Genomic DNA, 17419 nt, shown 5'->3' with positions numbered 1-17419 from the left:
ACTTGCTGTTACATAATACTCTAGTGGAGAGGCAGTCAGGCCGGCCCTGGAGTCACTATCTGGAAAGAAAATCATTCAAGTTGCCCACAACACAGGCTACATGCCATGGATGTTTCTTTTTGCATTTAAGAAAGCATAGCCAGAAATAATCTAACATTTGACTTGAAGTCCAGATTGTGAAGTATGTGGGCTCAAATCACCACTATTATTTGGTTATGGTTAGGCTAGTGTTCCTAAAGGCATGGACATGGCAAAACACATTCTGCAGCAGAACGCGTCTTATCTTATGAATAATGCTGGGCAGAAACCTTGCATCTCCATAGTTTGTAACGTAATGCCCTACTTCATCTCTCTCTCTCTCTAGGTCAGGGGTTTTCAAAGTGGGTGACGGGGCACCCTGGGGTGCCGTGACAGCAGTCCAGGGGTGCCGCGAGATAATTTGATAATATTTGGAATTTATTTGGACACTTATATTGGACAAAATATTTAGTATCATTTTAAACTTTAAGTACAAAGTTATTTTCAGTCAGTTCTAAACAAAATGGCTATTATCTCAACGTTTTCCTCGAACATAATCACTAAAATATCGTCAATGTCGGGCAAAAACCTTGTATCTCCAAGTTTCAAATGTGTACGTCTTTTGGTAAAGTAAAGCCCTGTTTCATAATACAAGACTATGATGAAAGTTTAGTTTAGTACGTTTTAAAGATGATAATACAAAACGAACTGTTTTGGACATACAAGGTTTCCACCCGACAACGACGATATGCTATAAATATAAGTCCTCCTGGTTCCCCATACATCTGGCCAGCTCGTTGGTGCTTTGTGTGGTGTGTGTTGGTTCCCACAGCCCCAATTTGCTGGCCGGCAGCTCTTGATATTTTCTCGCTCACCCTTGGAATTCCATCATACAGATTCTTATTGTACTCTTGCAGATCGCACAAAAGTAGCAAAGATAGCCGATGTACAAGGTGAGCTTGTAGATTTTCTTTTTTTGTTTACATTTTGAAAGTGTAGATTTTATAGCCGCTACACTGACCACAAAAGCAGCGAGCACCCGCGTTGCTCATCTCGCTCTTCAGTGTTTCTAAAACTTTCAAATTTCAAGGTTCACCCCTAACTCTGACAGTGTAAAACATAATTGTATACTGTTAGGGTTCCCCCCCCCCCCCCCCCCCCCCCCAAACATATATTTTCTATGTTTCTGTCTATGTGAGGCTATGGCTCTGTGCAAAGAAAGAGTACAATCTCTTTTTAAAAGAATATTACATTAAATATCACATTGTTACCAGAGGCAATGCAACCTTTTTTTTCTCCTCCATTGCACATTAAAATAAATCAATCAAATCAATGTGTGTCCATGACCCTCTGGTGTGAATGATCTAGTTAATTAATTCAGTAACAGTTAATAATAATAGCCTGTGCTTCCAAACCCCGCACAACTAACTGCGTTATCACTTGGCAAAAGTCAATATGCACTGAAATGAAGCATTAAAAAACTCGAAACCTCAATACTTTATTACTCCTCCATAGTAATAAAGAGGGCAACCACCTTCCTTCTACAGCATTTATAGCAGGAGCTGAACATAAACTGAAATCTGTATACGGTATGTTACCTTTTGCAACTTCAAACTTGACGATGTACAACTTGCTTACATAATTTTAATCCTAAATGAACAAAACTCGGTCCATCCTCTTCCGTTTGTCTGGTCAGTGGGGTTGACCGGTCAAGCTGAATTTGTACACGAGCATTGACCAGCATTTGATTGACCGTCAAATGCTTTGATCTGCTATTGTTGATGTATTTGGGTTTTCATTTACATTTATTTTATTTTCATTCTCTTTATATGGTGAACTTGTACACTCTTATAACATATTGCTGTATCTTAAATCATGAATATGTAGGCTTTATAGCTTCAGCCTATTCCTTTTGATCACCTCAAACAGTGCTACTGTGAGTTGATCAAATAAACTAAACTAAAAAAGCATTGCTGCACAAAAAGACATCCAACGCAGACTTGGACAGGCACGCAACACCTACACAAGACTCCATAACATCTGGAAATCCAACACCTACAGCCTCAAAACCAAGATCTGCTCATATATTCACCCTCGTCAAGCCGGTCTTACTATATGGAGTGCTGGCGTGTAACCAAGTCCGACATGAGCAAAGTCAGCTCTTTCCACACTGGCTGCTTGAGGAAATTCTGCCGTATATTCTGGCCAAATAAGATCTCTAACAAGGAACTCTACACAAAGACAAGCTGCCGAGACGTGACCACAGAAATTAAACATCGTCGTTTAAGATGGCTTGGACACGTACTCCGAATGCCCCCAGAACGGATCCCCAAAGTGGCCTTCAGATGGACACCACCTGGGAAAAGGAAACGAGGCCGACCAAAGATCACCTGGCGCAGAACTGTAGAGGCTGAGTTGATGGAGATGGGTCTCTCGTGGGGCACGGCACAACAAGCTGCCAAAGACCGTGATAGGTGGAGGAGCATTATCGATGCCTTATGCCCCATATGGGGCGAAGAGCATAAGTAAGTAAGTAAGTAAAAAAGCATTGACCATCATCATTTTCACCATGGGTTTGGGTATGAACTAGTCGGTAGACGGTCGGTATATGGACAGGATCGCATCGCTCACAGCTGTAAAAATCTGTTTACAGTACAGTTGTATTGAGTTGTATTGGAATAGTACTTGAGTAAAATATATTTACACCACTGCTGGCATAAAACCAGATGCATAGCATACAGTAAACAACCCACCCTGTTCTGCCTACATGATGAATGCTGTCTACGCCTGCGGTGTACTGTAACTGTACAGTATTTCACTTCAGTTTGAGGGTTAGGGTTAAGGTTAGCTTCATATCATATCAAATATTTATACTTACAGTTGATACAATTCACAAGAGATGGTGACTCATGATGTATCCATTGCTTTATACGGCTATACGATATGGAATACAACCACCCTAAGGACTACTATCTGTACCGAGTAGACCTCTGGACCTACTGCTGCTCATATAAACAGAGCTGCTACCTTTTAAACGCATTTAAAAAAAAATTAAACGAGACTTTTTTTTGTATACTATTTAAATAGTTTTGAGGGAAAATGCTGTTATATGTGTTCCTAATAGGGGTGGGCGATATGGTGATAAATATCGTTTAGACGATACAATGTCTCCACGATATGCCTTTTCAGAGATATCGTATGTATTGTGATACAATGAAGGAGCCTTATGAATGAATCCTGTTGAATTGTAATACAGAGATTCATTGCAGAATTCATTTAAACCTGCATTTTGTTCTAAATCAGTAGTTCTCAAACTTTAAAATGTCAAAGTCTCCCATTAACTCTGACAGTTTACAAATGAAACGGGTCCATTTGGTTTCATTTGTATACTTACAGAGTTACTTTTAAGGGTCAATTTAGACCTCCCAAAAGGCCAAAAAAAGGATAACTGGTCTAAATGGTCTGTTACTCCTTTTTCTTTTAGTTTTAATGACCTTATACGTGGTTGTACTGTTAAGTAACTTGAAAAATAACCATAAAAACAACATGACAAAGAATCATGATAAGATTGTGTATCGTGATACCACTTGGAAAAATATTGCGATATTGTATTTTTCCATATCGCCTACCCCTAGTCCAAAGTGACTGCAAAAGACTGCTGCTATTTGTATCAAATAGCTTTATATCTTGCAGAACATGTACCGGTATATAAAACACAATGTGACATAGCTCTGTTTACACAATGTTGTACCTCCTCCAACTGCATATACTTTCCCCATTCTCAACTGTTTTTATTATATTTCGACGCTTGCTTTGTGTCAATAAGCGAGGCTCCTTTGAACTGAATTGATATGTTTTACTTTAACCATGCACACGCAACTGTGATTTTCTACCTGCTGCTACAGTATTTGTCGTGATTCATACCGCGTGCTCTATTTTTCCAATTTAACCAGTGACATGTGATTTACCTGTTGCTATTTGTACTTACAGTATATTCTGCATACTGTATGCCATAGGTATCTGCACAAGAAGCATTTCTGCATAGTGCCATCTATCCATTGCAGTGTTGATTTTGACAGCACACAAGATTTTAGTCGACTAAATCTACAAGTTGATTTTGTCGACAAAATCGTATTTTGGCAGGCATTGATGGGAGTGGTAATAGCTGATTTTACATGCTATTTTTGCCTGCTGAAAATAGCCTATCTACAAGCTCGCGCTGCGACGCGTTGTCAGCTTGTAGATTAGCCATTTTCCGAGCCCAACACCGAGCACAACCAAAATAGTTCTAGAAGAGTAGACGAAATCAACACTGGTCCTTTGGTACGTTTTGCTTTGTTTCTAATCATGCACCTTTGTTGGACTATATTTGATTTGACTGGGACTCCCTGTTATTTGCCTGGTGTCACCTGATGTCTTGTGCGCTTATTATTAGCAGCAGCATTATTATCTCAGAATGTGCCATACTGTATTTCCCTGTAGAAGCAGTCTATTGCTGACCGTAGCATCTCGCTGCAGAGCTACAGCACAGCCTGCTATTAATGCACAGATTTCTATAAGGCTCTTGTTCAACCACGAAGGGTAACCCAGAACCTGCCATACCCTGGGACGTTCCAGAAGCGTGTATCAAAACTGCATCCCGATTCCAGCAGTGGAAGCTTGTGATTGGCTGAACCGGAGGTAGGGAGCGCTCTGTTGTGTTTCCGTGGACGGCGCGAAGGTGCCGAAAGTCGGGGGGCTGAAGATTTACTATTCTGTCCATAACGTCACATAACTCGGTAACAGCGCTCAGTCGGCTCATGCGACCGTCGCAGCGCTCGACACGGCGACTCGCTCGCTACCACTCGCTCGACGGTGTCTCACGCGGCTCATGGTCGCCTGAGACGGCGCGCCTCCGTCATCTCCACCGAAAACAAGCGCTCCGCCCTTGGTCCATTGTTGGAACCGGGATGCAGTTTTGATTCACGTGTTCCAGAACCCGCCAAGCTGTGTGATGTTTCATTACAACCAGAACCACCTCTGAAGGAGGTAGTATGTCATAAAAATAAAATATATATATTTATCTCATAAAAAGATGTTATGTGAGCTTGTAGAGGGGATATTCTTGTTATTTTTGCTATTTCAGGGAGGAAAATATAATATTCAAAAGTAGAATGTGCAGAACTCAGGGTTAGAACCTCCTTCTGGGCCCACAATTAGCTTCTGAGAACCTTATCCGAAACAGAGCTGTAGCCTAACGTATGGAAAACAAATCCTGAACCCTATGAAATGTGTTTCACAGCACAGCATGCATGGTTCGCCTAATTCCTGCAGTCGAGAAGAAACATAGGTGGCTTAGACCATGAGAGAGAGAGAGAGAGAGAGAGAGAGAGAGAGAGAAAGAGAGAGAGAGACCTTTACATTGTCGACCACATGTTAGATAGGGGGCAATAAACAAGCCACCGCTCTGTCAGCCACCAAGGCATAATGACCCAATTTACAGCCCTCAAAACCAAAAGAATATCTCCAAAAATAAAGCGAACAGCGGACAAATGAACATCCTCGTCGTGCCGCTTTCCCCTCTCTCTTCCCCTCCCTCCCTCCCTCCCTCCCTCTCTCCTCTCTCTGTTCCTCGGTCATTCTTCACTCTCCCGGTCTTCCTCCGTTGCCTCTCTCTCTCTCTCTCAGTCCCCTCTCCCTCTCTCTCAGTCCCCCCTCTCTCTCTCTCTCTCTCTCTCTCCATTTCAAAAGGACAAATGTTACCCGCAGTCACAGTGGCGGCTTCGCATTGGTATTCTGCTCTCAATTTAGCCGAGAGCCACGCGGCGCAGTATCTGCTCCCAGCAACCACACACAGCAAGCAATCTGACACACAGCACAGAAGACAGAGAGCACAGAGAGAGAGAGAGAGGGGAAGAGAGCTAGGGGGGATGAAAGAGCCATGGCGATACGGAGGAGAGGGAGGTGAGAAAGAGAGAGAGAGAGAGAGAGGGAGAAGGCGAGAAGGAGCGGGCGGTGAGCGACAGAGCGGCGGCGGCCATCAAGGCGCTTAACGCCATTTTCTGCGTTCAAGGCCCTCGCGAACAGGAATCATTCACACACACCCTGCAAGCTGTGGAAGGAAGATGAGACGGCATCCATGGCTGTCCTGTCCTGTCCTGTTCTGTTCCGTTTGTGGCATTTCATTTCTTCAGGGTGACTGGAGAAAAAAAATAAAGAACCAGGCCAAACAAATACGCACATCTTTGAGTGCTATATATCGTCGTTGACGGGTGGAAACCTTGTATGTCCACTCCAAAACCGTTCGTTTGGTATTTGTCATTTTAGAAATGATTTAAACTGGTGAAAACAGCCGGTCTACAAGCACACAACGCCTCGCGGGCGCGAGGCGTTGTGTGCTTGTAGATCGGCTGTTTTCACTACCTTTCTGCGACGGCCTTGTATGATGAAGCAGGGCTTTAGTTTGCGAAAGATATAGTAATTTGAAACATGGAGATACGAGGTTTCTGCCCGACAGTGACGCTGTTATGCTCCACACATCAAATCCCCACAACAACACCCCCTCCTGTGCACTCGCCGCTACGACGCAAACCACATCAAAACAACGTCTGCTTTGATCTAAATCACAGCCGCGCGCTATATTGGTTCCCATTACCTCTGGATCCATCAGAAAATGCAACGCTCACTAAAGTCAAAGAAACATTTTGGCTGGATTGATTTTTTTCTTTCTCTCTCTCTCTCTCTCTCTCTCCGTCATATCTGTGAAATAAAAGGGAACACTGGAAGACGGTTCACCCACAATCAAAGCTCCAAACAATGGACAACTGTGCAAACAAACTGTCAAGCAAACACAAAAATAATCCTCCGCTGTGAGACAAATTAGCAAATCATCGCTGAGTCTCAACAAGAAATATTTTGTCTCCAATTCCTTTTTTTTTCCTTTTTTCAAACCAATGCCTTATTTTAGTCCCCGTCAGAGTGCAGTATCCCTTATCATACATAGTACTTGGGGGCTTTCTGGGGGCATTCTACAATGTGAATACTTATGACATCATATTGATGGCATCAGGGATCTCCATATACGGCCATAAAAATGTACACAGACAGAGACACATACGGTACAGGCGGATGTATAATCGTGCCGCCTGTACTATTTTGCACTCCTGCTGTTAACTAGACTGCAATCTGTCGAGGTGCCAACTTGCGTCTTGTGCACTCGTGGCCATATATGGCCTACATGTGTGCCAGCAGAGCGTGCAAGTACAGCGTTCGGTAGCCGTCTGTGTGTGTGTGTTGGTGGGCAAGCTGGCACTCTGTCAAGGTGCCAACTTGCGCCTCATGTCAGGTTGCACTTGTTGATGGTGACGTCAGAATACTGGTCCCTCATTGGCTGTTGATGACGTCACCGTGAATGCTGTTCCCTGATTGGCTACGGGTGTGAACACAAACAGAGGACACGACAGAAACACAGAACGCAGTACTCGCGTGCTCTGCTTGCACAAGTAATTAATAAAGTATTCAATCAATCAAACAAGCAATCAAAGACACAAAGACAGACACCCGTGAATTCGATTGGGTTTAACCAATGAAACTACTAAGAAAAGCTTGTGACTGAATAATTGTGGGCTCGCCTGAAAGGCGAGAACACTATGTTATCCTCATTATTGCCAGACCCATGAAATGGGTAGGCCTACATAAGCAAATGTCTGTCCTGGTTTTCTATATAAAGGGTATATATGATGATGACATGATGATGACATGCCTACAAAAGGCATGATGTCATAAATGATGATGACAGACAGGGGGTCTGGCACAACCAGGTTGACCTGGTCTAGTTTATATAGTGAGTTCCGCCGCATATTTCCGCCGCATATTTCTTCCCTTAGCCAATGAGGTGTAATTGGTGGGAAAAAAAATCTGGGAGTGGTGTTAGCTGGAGTATTGGTTGAGCTTCACATGACAGTTAGCACGCTGCAGAATATAGTCACGAGCGAGCCCACAATGTTTCGTAGGAAGAGTATTTCTATTAAGTACTATGGATCCATTGGAACACTTTTCTCACCCCCTTTACTGAGAAGTAACTGTTTTGACATCCATGGTTTTCCGCCTGACATAGACGGAACGTTAATCAACCGTGATTACGAGCTCCACCCATCACACCGACCGCACGACTCCACCGTCGCGACGTCTAATTTGCACGTAAAGCTGAAACAAAAACGCACGTATATATAGCTTTGTAAGTCGAGGTGTTTTCACACCTGAGACAATACCGGAATGTGGTGATGCTAGTGAGTGCTACTCTGACTTTTGCACACACACGGGGTGAGGGGGGGAATGTGAGATAAAGAGGGGAGGTGTGGAGACAGGGGTGTCGCACCAAATTCTGGGCCCTGGGTACAAGCATCCACTCACATTTTGTGCTTTTAACTATTGAAAAATAGCAGATATACAAGCTCACAGCGCGGCACTGCTGCGAGCTTGTAGATCTGCTATCTTTGAAAAATCATGAAAATCCTTCAAATGTTTCTATGTCAGTGGCGCTCAAACCTTTTCATGTGAAGGACCCCCAAAATCATATGTATTTGGCCACGGATCTCAAAATATTTAGTTCCAGGGACCCCCCCCCCCCCCCCCCCCCAGAAGCAAAATTTGAGTTACAAATGTTTGCTCAAAAAGTACATATATTCAAAGATTTGCACACATTTTCACGACTTTTCAAAAAATAGCAGATCTACAAGCTTGCAGTGGCTGTGAGCTTGTATATCTGCTATTTTTCAATAGCTAAAGTAAAAAATAATTCCAGGCCCATCCACCTCCTTGGGCCCTAGTAACTCAGTCCCACTACCCCCCCACCCCCTTGTGACACCCCAGTGTGGAGATACAAGCAGACAGGATGAAGGGAGGGAGGGAGAGCGATAAGTGCCAGGCGGAGGTGGGGGAGGGGGGAGGGGGGGGCGTAGGGGAGGGGAGGGGTGGGGTGCTGACAGTGGGTAAAGGTGAGAGAGAGATAAGCGGAGTGAGGGAGTGAACTTAGTAGAGTGCGAGGAGGAGGAGGAGGGGTGGGGGAGAGAGAGCGAGAGAGAGAAAGAGAGAGAGATGGGTGGTGGTGATGGTGCTGGTGGTAGGCAGTGGTGTGAAGTAACTAAGTACATTCACTTAAGTGCTGTACTTAAGTACAATTTTGAGGTATCTGTACTTTACTTGAGTGTGTCCGATTTCCAAAACGTTTTACTTCTACTCCACTACATCTGGGATCCAAATATTGTACTTTTACTCCACTACATTTATTTGAAAACTTTAGTTACTAGTTACTTTTCGGATATAAGTTATAATATTTTAAAACATACATTAACCATTTAGCCATGTTTTATACCTGGGCTGTTTGATAATAGCCGATCTACAAGCTCACAACGCGTCGCGATGCGACGCGTTGTGAGAGACAGACGAACGGAGGGAAGAGAGAGACAGAGAGAAGGAGAGAAAGAGAGAGAGATGAGGGGAGGGAGGAGGAGGAGGCGAGAAAGGGAAATGGAACGTGGCGTCGGTGAAGGGAGGGAGGGGAGCCAGAGGTAACGGCAGAACAGAGTTTGACGTGAGCCGACAGCCCGGAGGGCACGGCGCTGCAAAAGCAAATGAAATGCACCAGCATGACTGTAGACTAGAAGACTGCAGAGGGGACGTAGCCTACATTATACGACATATACGACACGAGAGGGAAGGAAAGACAGACAGACAGACAGGCACAGGGGGCATCATTTGGGGCAAAGGTTCCCAAACATTTTTGTCTCAGGGCACCCCATAAATATTTTTTTAAACCGAGGCACCCCTACATTATAATTTTCACTCCCAGCACCTTATATTTATAGCATATCATCGTTGTCGGGTAGAAACCTTGCATGTCCAAAAGTGTTCGTATTGTATTTATCATTTAAAAAACGAACTAAACTAGTGAAAACAGCCGATCTACGAGCACACAACGCCTCGCACCGCGAGGCGTTGTGTGCTTGTAGATCGGCTGTTTTCACTACTTTTGTGCAACGGCCTTGTATGATGAAGCAGGGCTTTGCATTGCGAAAAAACGTACAAATTTGAAACTTGGAGATACAAGGTTTCTGCCCGACAGTGACGATATATGACACGAGAGGGAAGGAAAGACAGACAGACAGACAGACAGACACAGGGGCGTCATTTGGGGAATCAGGGGATGGCAACTGCCACACCCTAGTGTTCACATTTAACCTACATTCAGTTATTACTTGCGCAAGCAGAGCGCGCAAGTACCGCGATAGGCTGGATGTGTATTTATTAGGGGTGCAACATATCGAACCGAATATTAAATAGCGAACCGAAATACCCTGTACCGAACTGAATGACCCTGTACCAAACAATACAATACAATAACACTCCACTTGCACATTCCCCTGGAACCATCTCAAGGACCCCTATTCCGCAGCTAGAGCCCACTTAGAGAACCACTACCCTAGAGGTTGGGTACTGTATTGTTCAATTTCTTTTTTTTTTAAGAAAAAACTAGTTATAAAAATACATTTATAAATCATGGACGTATCGAACCGTGACACCAAAATATCGAACCTAACCGTGAATTTTGTAAACTTAGTATTTATTTATGTATGCCAGTGTCCTCTCTTGTTTAAAGACCGTAGCCCAGTCAGGGAGCAGCTAACCTGACTGCGCCAGATGATGGTAGCAGTGCGTATGCCTGGCTGCATACCGCTCTGCTTACCATCATCTGGGATCGCTCAGGCAGACTCGATGTAAGGGGCGGGCCATTTTTTCAAATTCTTTAGCAGGTTATTGGATGGGGCCGTCTCTCCATCACAGTCTGGGAGTGCCAACTCCAACCACTCATATTGGCCTGTCTGCATGACGTTACACCCAGAATCCGCCTCCTGGGTTTCCACGTGGTCTGCAATCAGACTCTATTGGCTCAGAGCCGCTCAGAGCCTGCCCGTAGCTGCCGCTGATTCGTCCGGCCCGGGACTTTACGAGTGTTATCAACTCCCCCCGAGAGATCTCAGATGGTAAAGTAGGGCGGTACGCACTACTGCCACCATCTGGGGCAGTCAGTTTAGGGAGCAGCATCTCTGGCAACGTCATCATTAACTCATTTCCTGCAATCCCCGTCGAAACCGAAGATTTCCCGCTGTACCTCTCTGCGATGCCCGAGGAGCCAGAAGATTTAATTAGCTTTAATCATTATGAAACGATTAAAAGTATGGTCGCTGTATATAGCCGCTTCGGAGACTTTAGGCCCGCCCCCTAACTGTATCCGGTCGTATTTCCCGTTTGGACCGGATCTAGGTTTCCATATCCGGTCTGACGTCCAATCACAGCTCCGTTCGCATAGCTTTTCATTGTAAACAAGTGAGCTGACTGCAGGGCCATAGAATGGTCTGCTATGTGCACGAACGTGCCCACGTGTTACCATAGCGCACAGCTGGCTGTCTCCAATGTTTTTTCATGTAAACACTGGCGGATAAGCAGGGATACAGTCTCGCAACGGATATGTCTATTTCAATGGGGTTTTTTTTATTCAAAAGCTGTCACCGAGTCTACACTTCTACTAGATGAGTCGCGCACAGATCGTGCACGATGCGTGCGCGTGCCCACGTTAAAAGGTAAGGACAATTTGGCAGCTGCTTACTACAGCTATGTTTAAAATGGCAGCAAAATTGTTAACTCATTGAGTGCCACCCTAGTCACCACTAGAGGGCGCCCAGTGGCCATAGAAAATCCCATAGAGATATGCTGGTATATGCAGAAGCCCTGCAGCCATGACTTGCCTGAACACTTTCCTTTGTGCATGTACAGGAAGAGGATGAAGTTAGCTTGAAGTTAGCTATTGGCTACCAAGCATTTTAGAAGCCTTATTTTCGTCAACTTAGCCATGATTAAACCTTGCACACCTCATGCATGGGAAAAAAACAGAGAAGAATGAGCTCTAAAAAATCCAATGCAATCCTGGATTGCATTGGAGTGGATTTGTGCAGTTTGTTCACAGCTTTCAAACAAAAAAATCCGATTGGAAATCCGTTCAGGCATTCTTGAGATAATCGCCATTATGTTTTACATGTTATGTAAACAAACATGGCTGCCCTGTATGTTAGATGGGGTTGTATGGGGGTGGAACATGCAAAATCGCGATTGAAATCATGTTCACTAGATTTGATGGGGTCCAAAAAAAAAAAAAAAAAAATTCAAAAACATTTTTTTCAATTTTTTTTAAAGCCGAACTAGTTCGGGATCGGCACTCTGCGATACGCTAATAAAGCCGAACTAGTTCGGGATTGGCACTCAATGAGTGAGGGACCAGTATTCCTGGTGATGCCAGTGGTGATGTCATTGGTCATAATATATCAGTTTTTCTTTGGAAGCAGTGATGCCAGTGGTGAGCACACCTCATGGCGCGCTCTATAGGCCATACATGGCCTACTTGTGCTTGCGCAAGTTGACACCCCGACAGAGTGCATTTCTAGTTTTATGCATATTGTCCTTAACTCAACGGGTGCCCACGAGGTGGCAACGCGTCAATCTCTTTGATGTCTACGTGTGCCCAACGACGCGTTTGCCTCGTTGTACAGTAAACTATACTGTACTGTAGCACCTGTACTGTACTACCGCGGTGATGAAACAAACTCCATTTCCCAAAATGCACCGCGGGATCACATGACCGGGAAGTGCTGTCTTCTCGTTCACTGCCCTGTTTAGCTGCTGCACAAAGATGCAGTTTTCTCCTAATCTAACTTTTAAATCACTTTCATGTTCAAAACGGCAGCCTCTTCTACCGGCCGTCACACAAACACTGTGGCTTAGGATTGATAAAAACGGTCCTGACTGAAAGAAAAGATTTTCGCGAAATAAACAGGACATGCTTGGATTACATTTACTCGGATTACTTTTCTCGCCAGTACCTCGAAGGTAGGTAAAATGGCGGGTTGCCATGGGCACCAGCAAATTAAATGTTGAATAATTCTGGCCATTCAATGTGTTAACTCTGAATTGTATTAGCAGATTTAATCTAACGCCCCGTCCATCTACATGTGACATGTGTTATAACAAGTGTTTTATTGTATGCTACCATTGATGTATTAACCACTTCCAATGTGGTATCCCTGTTTCGGGAATGTCATTATAGGCGGACATTTTCAAACATTTTCTCTTTTCCCCCCTAAACAAAATAGTGAAAATAGCAGATCTACAAGCTCTCAACACGTCAGCAAGCGATGCGTTGAGAACTTGTAGATCTGCTATTTTCACTAGTTTCGAAATTGGGCTAGAGTAACATATTTTTTTTGCCACCCCCTATTCCTTTCTGAAATTACGCCGCTGGAAATTAAGGCAGACAGAGACAGAAAATAGCAACAAAAGGCAGTAACAAAGCTGAGAGGCAGACCGAGACAAAAGGGTGTTTTTTAAAATCGGAACGATTCAGATGGCCTCTCGTCTGCACCTTCAATGTCAAGCATTGTTTCGCAAAAAAAAAGAAAAACGCCGGTCTGCATTCAGCGCCGTGTGTACCTGTGTGACACCATGCACCACAACACCGCCGCACATCACACTACACAATGCCTCGCCGTCGCCGCCGACTTGTGTGTCCTTCAGCAACACAATCCATCCTTTGAGCGGACAGACTACCTATTCCTACAAGACGCTCCCACGAACAAAGACGGTACACGCATGAACACGCTATCTGGCAAGAAATATCCTCTCGCTTCCACCCGGGCAGGGGTGTCGCACCAAATTATGGGCCCTGGGTACAAGCATTCACTGCAGGCCCCCCCATGAATGTTCTTCATAGGGGGAGGGGGTTTAACCCGTTTAGTACTGGGAAGGCATTATTTTGTGCTTTAACTATTGAGAAATAGCAGATATACAAGGTCTCGGTGCCGCGCTGCAAGCTTGTCGATCTGCTATTTTTGAAAAATCTTGGAATTTTTCTTTTCTGAATTTTCTATGTCAGTGGTGCTCAAATTCTTTCATGTGAAGGACCCCCAAAATGATATGTATTTGGCCACTGACCCCCATCTCAAAATATTTAGTTCCAGGGACCCCTCTCAGAAGCAAAATTTGACTTACAAATGTTTGCTTAAAAAACATATACTCAAAGATTTGCACACATTTTCACTACTTTTCAAAAATAGCACATCTACAAGCTCACAGCGTGGCACCGTATATCAGCTATTTTTCAATAGCTAAAATAATTAAGGCCCCTCCACCTTGGACCCTAGTAACTCAGTCCCACTTCAGTCCCACTTCCCCCCCCCCCTTGTGACGCCCCTGCGCCTAGCTCCCCCCACCCCTTCCCGAAAGGTAGCCGCCCTCCTCCAGAGGCAAACCGAATTTCACCTTCTCCACCTCCTCCCATCTGTCTCGGCTCATTTCTCTGTCTGCCAGGGTGCTTAACTGGCTCCACACACACACACACACCCTCATTATTAAGGCCCTGCGATAACACAGACTACCCACCGCCTCACGCCAAAACCGGCGAGCGGCTCGGAAAAGGTCAGGATGAGACTACATTAGAATAATTCCCTGCACATGTGTTGCTGCGCTGCATGGTAGCTCTTTAGCCCAAGAGCTGATACATCTTATTCTGCTGCTGCTAGTGGTTTGCTATGTTGAAAATGTAAATGGAGCGGTTGGAGAAACAAAATACCACGCCGTAGAGCCAGGGACTGAAACTCCAGCCTCATGAGAAAATGAAATAAACCGAGACATTGAGACTAATAACCGTGTAACCCCTTCCAATCTATAGCTATAAATAGTAAGTTACTATGTGTGCAGTTTGTGACCGAAGCCACACACATCCCGATGTGGTGATCAGTGGAGGAGCTGCAATATACGGGCTGGCTGCTTGAGCGTACTGCAGGGGTCATAGTTTCATTGTTTGACAGCACACTCGTCAGTGTATTTTGGATTCATGTCAATTTGTGTTTTCAGATATTCAACCACTTGAACCGTCGATACTTAATAAACTTAACCTTTCACTCTGTACTTAGTCTGCTCTTTTTCCCCACTACAAACCTCTTGGCTGAAAATTGCCGATCTACAAGCTCACAACGCCTCGCCCTGTGAGGCATTGTGAGCTTGTAGATCTGCTATTTTTGGTAAAGTTCTCCGAATATGGACGCTAGGATTCAAGTGGTTATTATAAAAAAGGAGAAAAGAAGTTTCTATCACACAAAGATTTGGAGGACCCCCTGTAGTAACTCTGAGGACCCCCTAGGGGTCCCGGACCCCCTGTTGAATTCCTTTGCTATTAATAGTAAGTTACAATGTGTGCAGTTTGTGAACGAAACCAGTGGGGTAGCTGCACCATACGGGCTGGCTGCTTCAACGTAATGTATATTCTAGTGTGGCGACTGTCCACGCCTCATCTTGCCAAAATGAAAATATCAATCCTTATAAATACTTCACCGATAAGAGCAGAAAGTGCTTCACAAGAACAACGTTTTGCACAGCTATAAGACTAAGAGATTAGGAAAACATTCACGCTCTCTATGAGTTTCACCTTCGCTTTTCACAGCCTGTTAGTTTTATGGCGTCTAACATGTACTGTAGCAGCATGAGTTGTGCACAGTATTTTGAAGGGGACAGACTGCATAGATACACACACAGACTACATAGAGAAAAGCTTGGCTTTCGGCCACGCCATAAACCCAGATATTTAGTAAGCAAGCCAGTGGGGGAAAGCTCAGACTGTAACTGTATGGGAAATCGCAGGCTCAACATTTCCATATTGCAAAGACAAGCACTGATATAGGCGTGCTATTAGGGATGGGACAATAAGCGATATTTTTATCGTGATAAAAAAACAATCGTCAATCGTAACGTGGAGATTTAATGTATCCTGAAATCGTCCTCCGTCATGCACTTGGATCAATTCAATCAACCTTTTATTTGCCGAGCTGCATATCCAGTACCATTTAAACCCTCTATTAAAAAAGTGCTTATAATTATGTACTTGATACAGTCTTTTTTTCAATCTCTACCAAATCTCTTAGCGAAAAAATAGCCGATCTGCACAAACTCACAACGCGGCACGTTGTGAGCTTGTAGATCCGGCTATTTTTGGGCAAGCGTTCCGCCCCAGCATAATGGACGTTGGGGATATTTCAATTATCGCGATAACATCGTAAATCGCAATTTCTTTGTTCACAATAATCGTGATACGAAACGTTCATATCGCCCCACCCTTAAAGCGTGCCAGTCTCTCGGTCAGCCTCTTACCTTCCTTGCAGTACTTCCCCTTGAAGCGGGTGTGGGTGCAGTCGCAGTGCACCTCGCCATACTGGACGGAGCAGAAGCCGCCGTTGAGGCAGGGGTTCTGGCGGGTGCACAGGTACTCCAGGTCGCTCTGGATGCCCTGGCTGTTGAGCAGCGTGGGCGGCGTCTCGCCCACCTTCAGGTTGGAGATGAGGCCCAGGAAGGGCGGCTCGTACTTCACCGTCGAGGAGGTGAGCGCCGAGAGGCGCACGTCGGGCGGCACGCCGCCCACGAACAGGTCGCTGACCACCGACATCTCCTTGCGCTTGGACTTGACCTCCGCCACCTTGGTCTCGCCGTCCACCATCAGCAGCGTCTCGCGGAAGTTGCGCGTCAGCAGCACCATGTGCCAGCGGTCGTCGCTGACGCGCGTCTCCGTGTGCAGCGTGGCCGGCTCGGCGCAGTGGATGGCGAAGCGCAGCTGGAGGCGCCCGCCGGCGATCAGCAGCTCCAGGAAGTCGCAGTTGCCGCCGTCGTCCAGGTAGAGCACCAGCGCCTTGCTGACGTTGGTCTTGAGGCTGAAGCTCAGCTCGCCCACCGAGCTGGCCTCCCAGCGGCCGTAGCGCGCCCACTGGCCCGGCGCGCCGCCGAACTCCAGCATCCTCACCGTGGTGAGAGTGGTCAACAGGCCGAGTAGGGCCAGGGGCCGGCAGAGGAACCTCGGCACACCCATATCGTTGCTAGCCGCTTTTTTTTGTAATCCTTACGCTTGTACGCGTGCCGCCGCGGACGTGATGTAAACTCCGAAAGAGAACACAAAATATAGCCTGGCTTCGCCTATACCAGACTTGTGCCACGAAAACTGGAGAAGGAAGCTTGCTGGCTAGCGTGACCGAAGCAATTCCTTTTGTTTTCCGAATTTTCGGACAAATCAGCTGGGTTTCTCTCCCCTGTTTTTCCTCCTCCTTCGACTCTCTGATGCTCTTATTGCTCGTCCCTTCTCGGTCCCTCCATCGGTTGGTTGGTGCCTCTGGGACTCAGTGGGAAAAGAACGAGAGAGAGCAAGAGAGAAGGGGCGGGCGGGCGGGGGGGAGGGGAGGATATGATAATTCTGACAGAAGAAGCCTCTTCTTCAAAAAGACTCTTCTTGGTCAATCCTGAACCCAAAAATAGAATCCCCACTCTCCTTTTTTTT

The 17419-nt window shown here is 45.4% G+C and overlaps 1 protein-coding gene across 1 annotated transcript in view; it reads right to left on the bottom strand.

Annotated features, from left to right (window-relative positions):
• Window positions 1–16924, bottom strand: part of nrxn2b (neurexin 2b) — a gene marked incomplete at its 3' end in the record, with an annotated part of 1346377 nt that extends 1329453 nt beyond the window's left edge. Inside the window, exon 1 of the mRNA XM_080741211.1 lies at window positions 16249–16924. Within this exon, the coding sequence (XP_080597337.1) occupies window positions 16249–16885 (637 nt within the window). The 5' untranslated portion in view covers window positions 16886–16924. The remainder of the gene's footprint in view (window positions 1–16248) is intronic.
• Window positions 16925–17419: the final 495 nt, after the last annotated feature.

The sequence above is a fragment of the Nannobrachium achirus genome (genome assembly GCF_963921795.1).
Source record: "Nannobrachium achirus genome assembly, chromosome: 14".
Classification (NCBI taxonomy): Eukaryota; Metazoa; Chordata; class Actinopteri; order Myctophiformes; family Myctophidae; genus Nannobrachium; species Nannobrachium achirus.
This window is presented reverse-complemented; position numbering and strand designations above follow the sequence as displayed.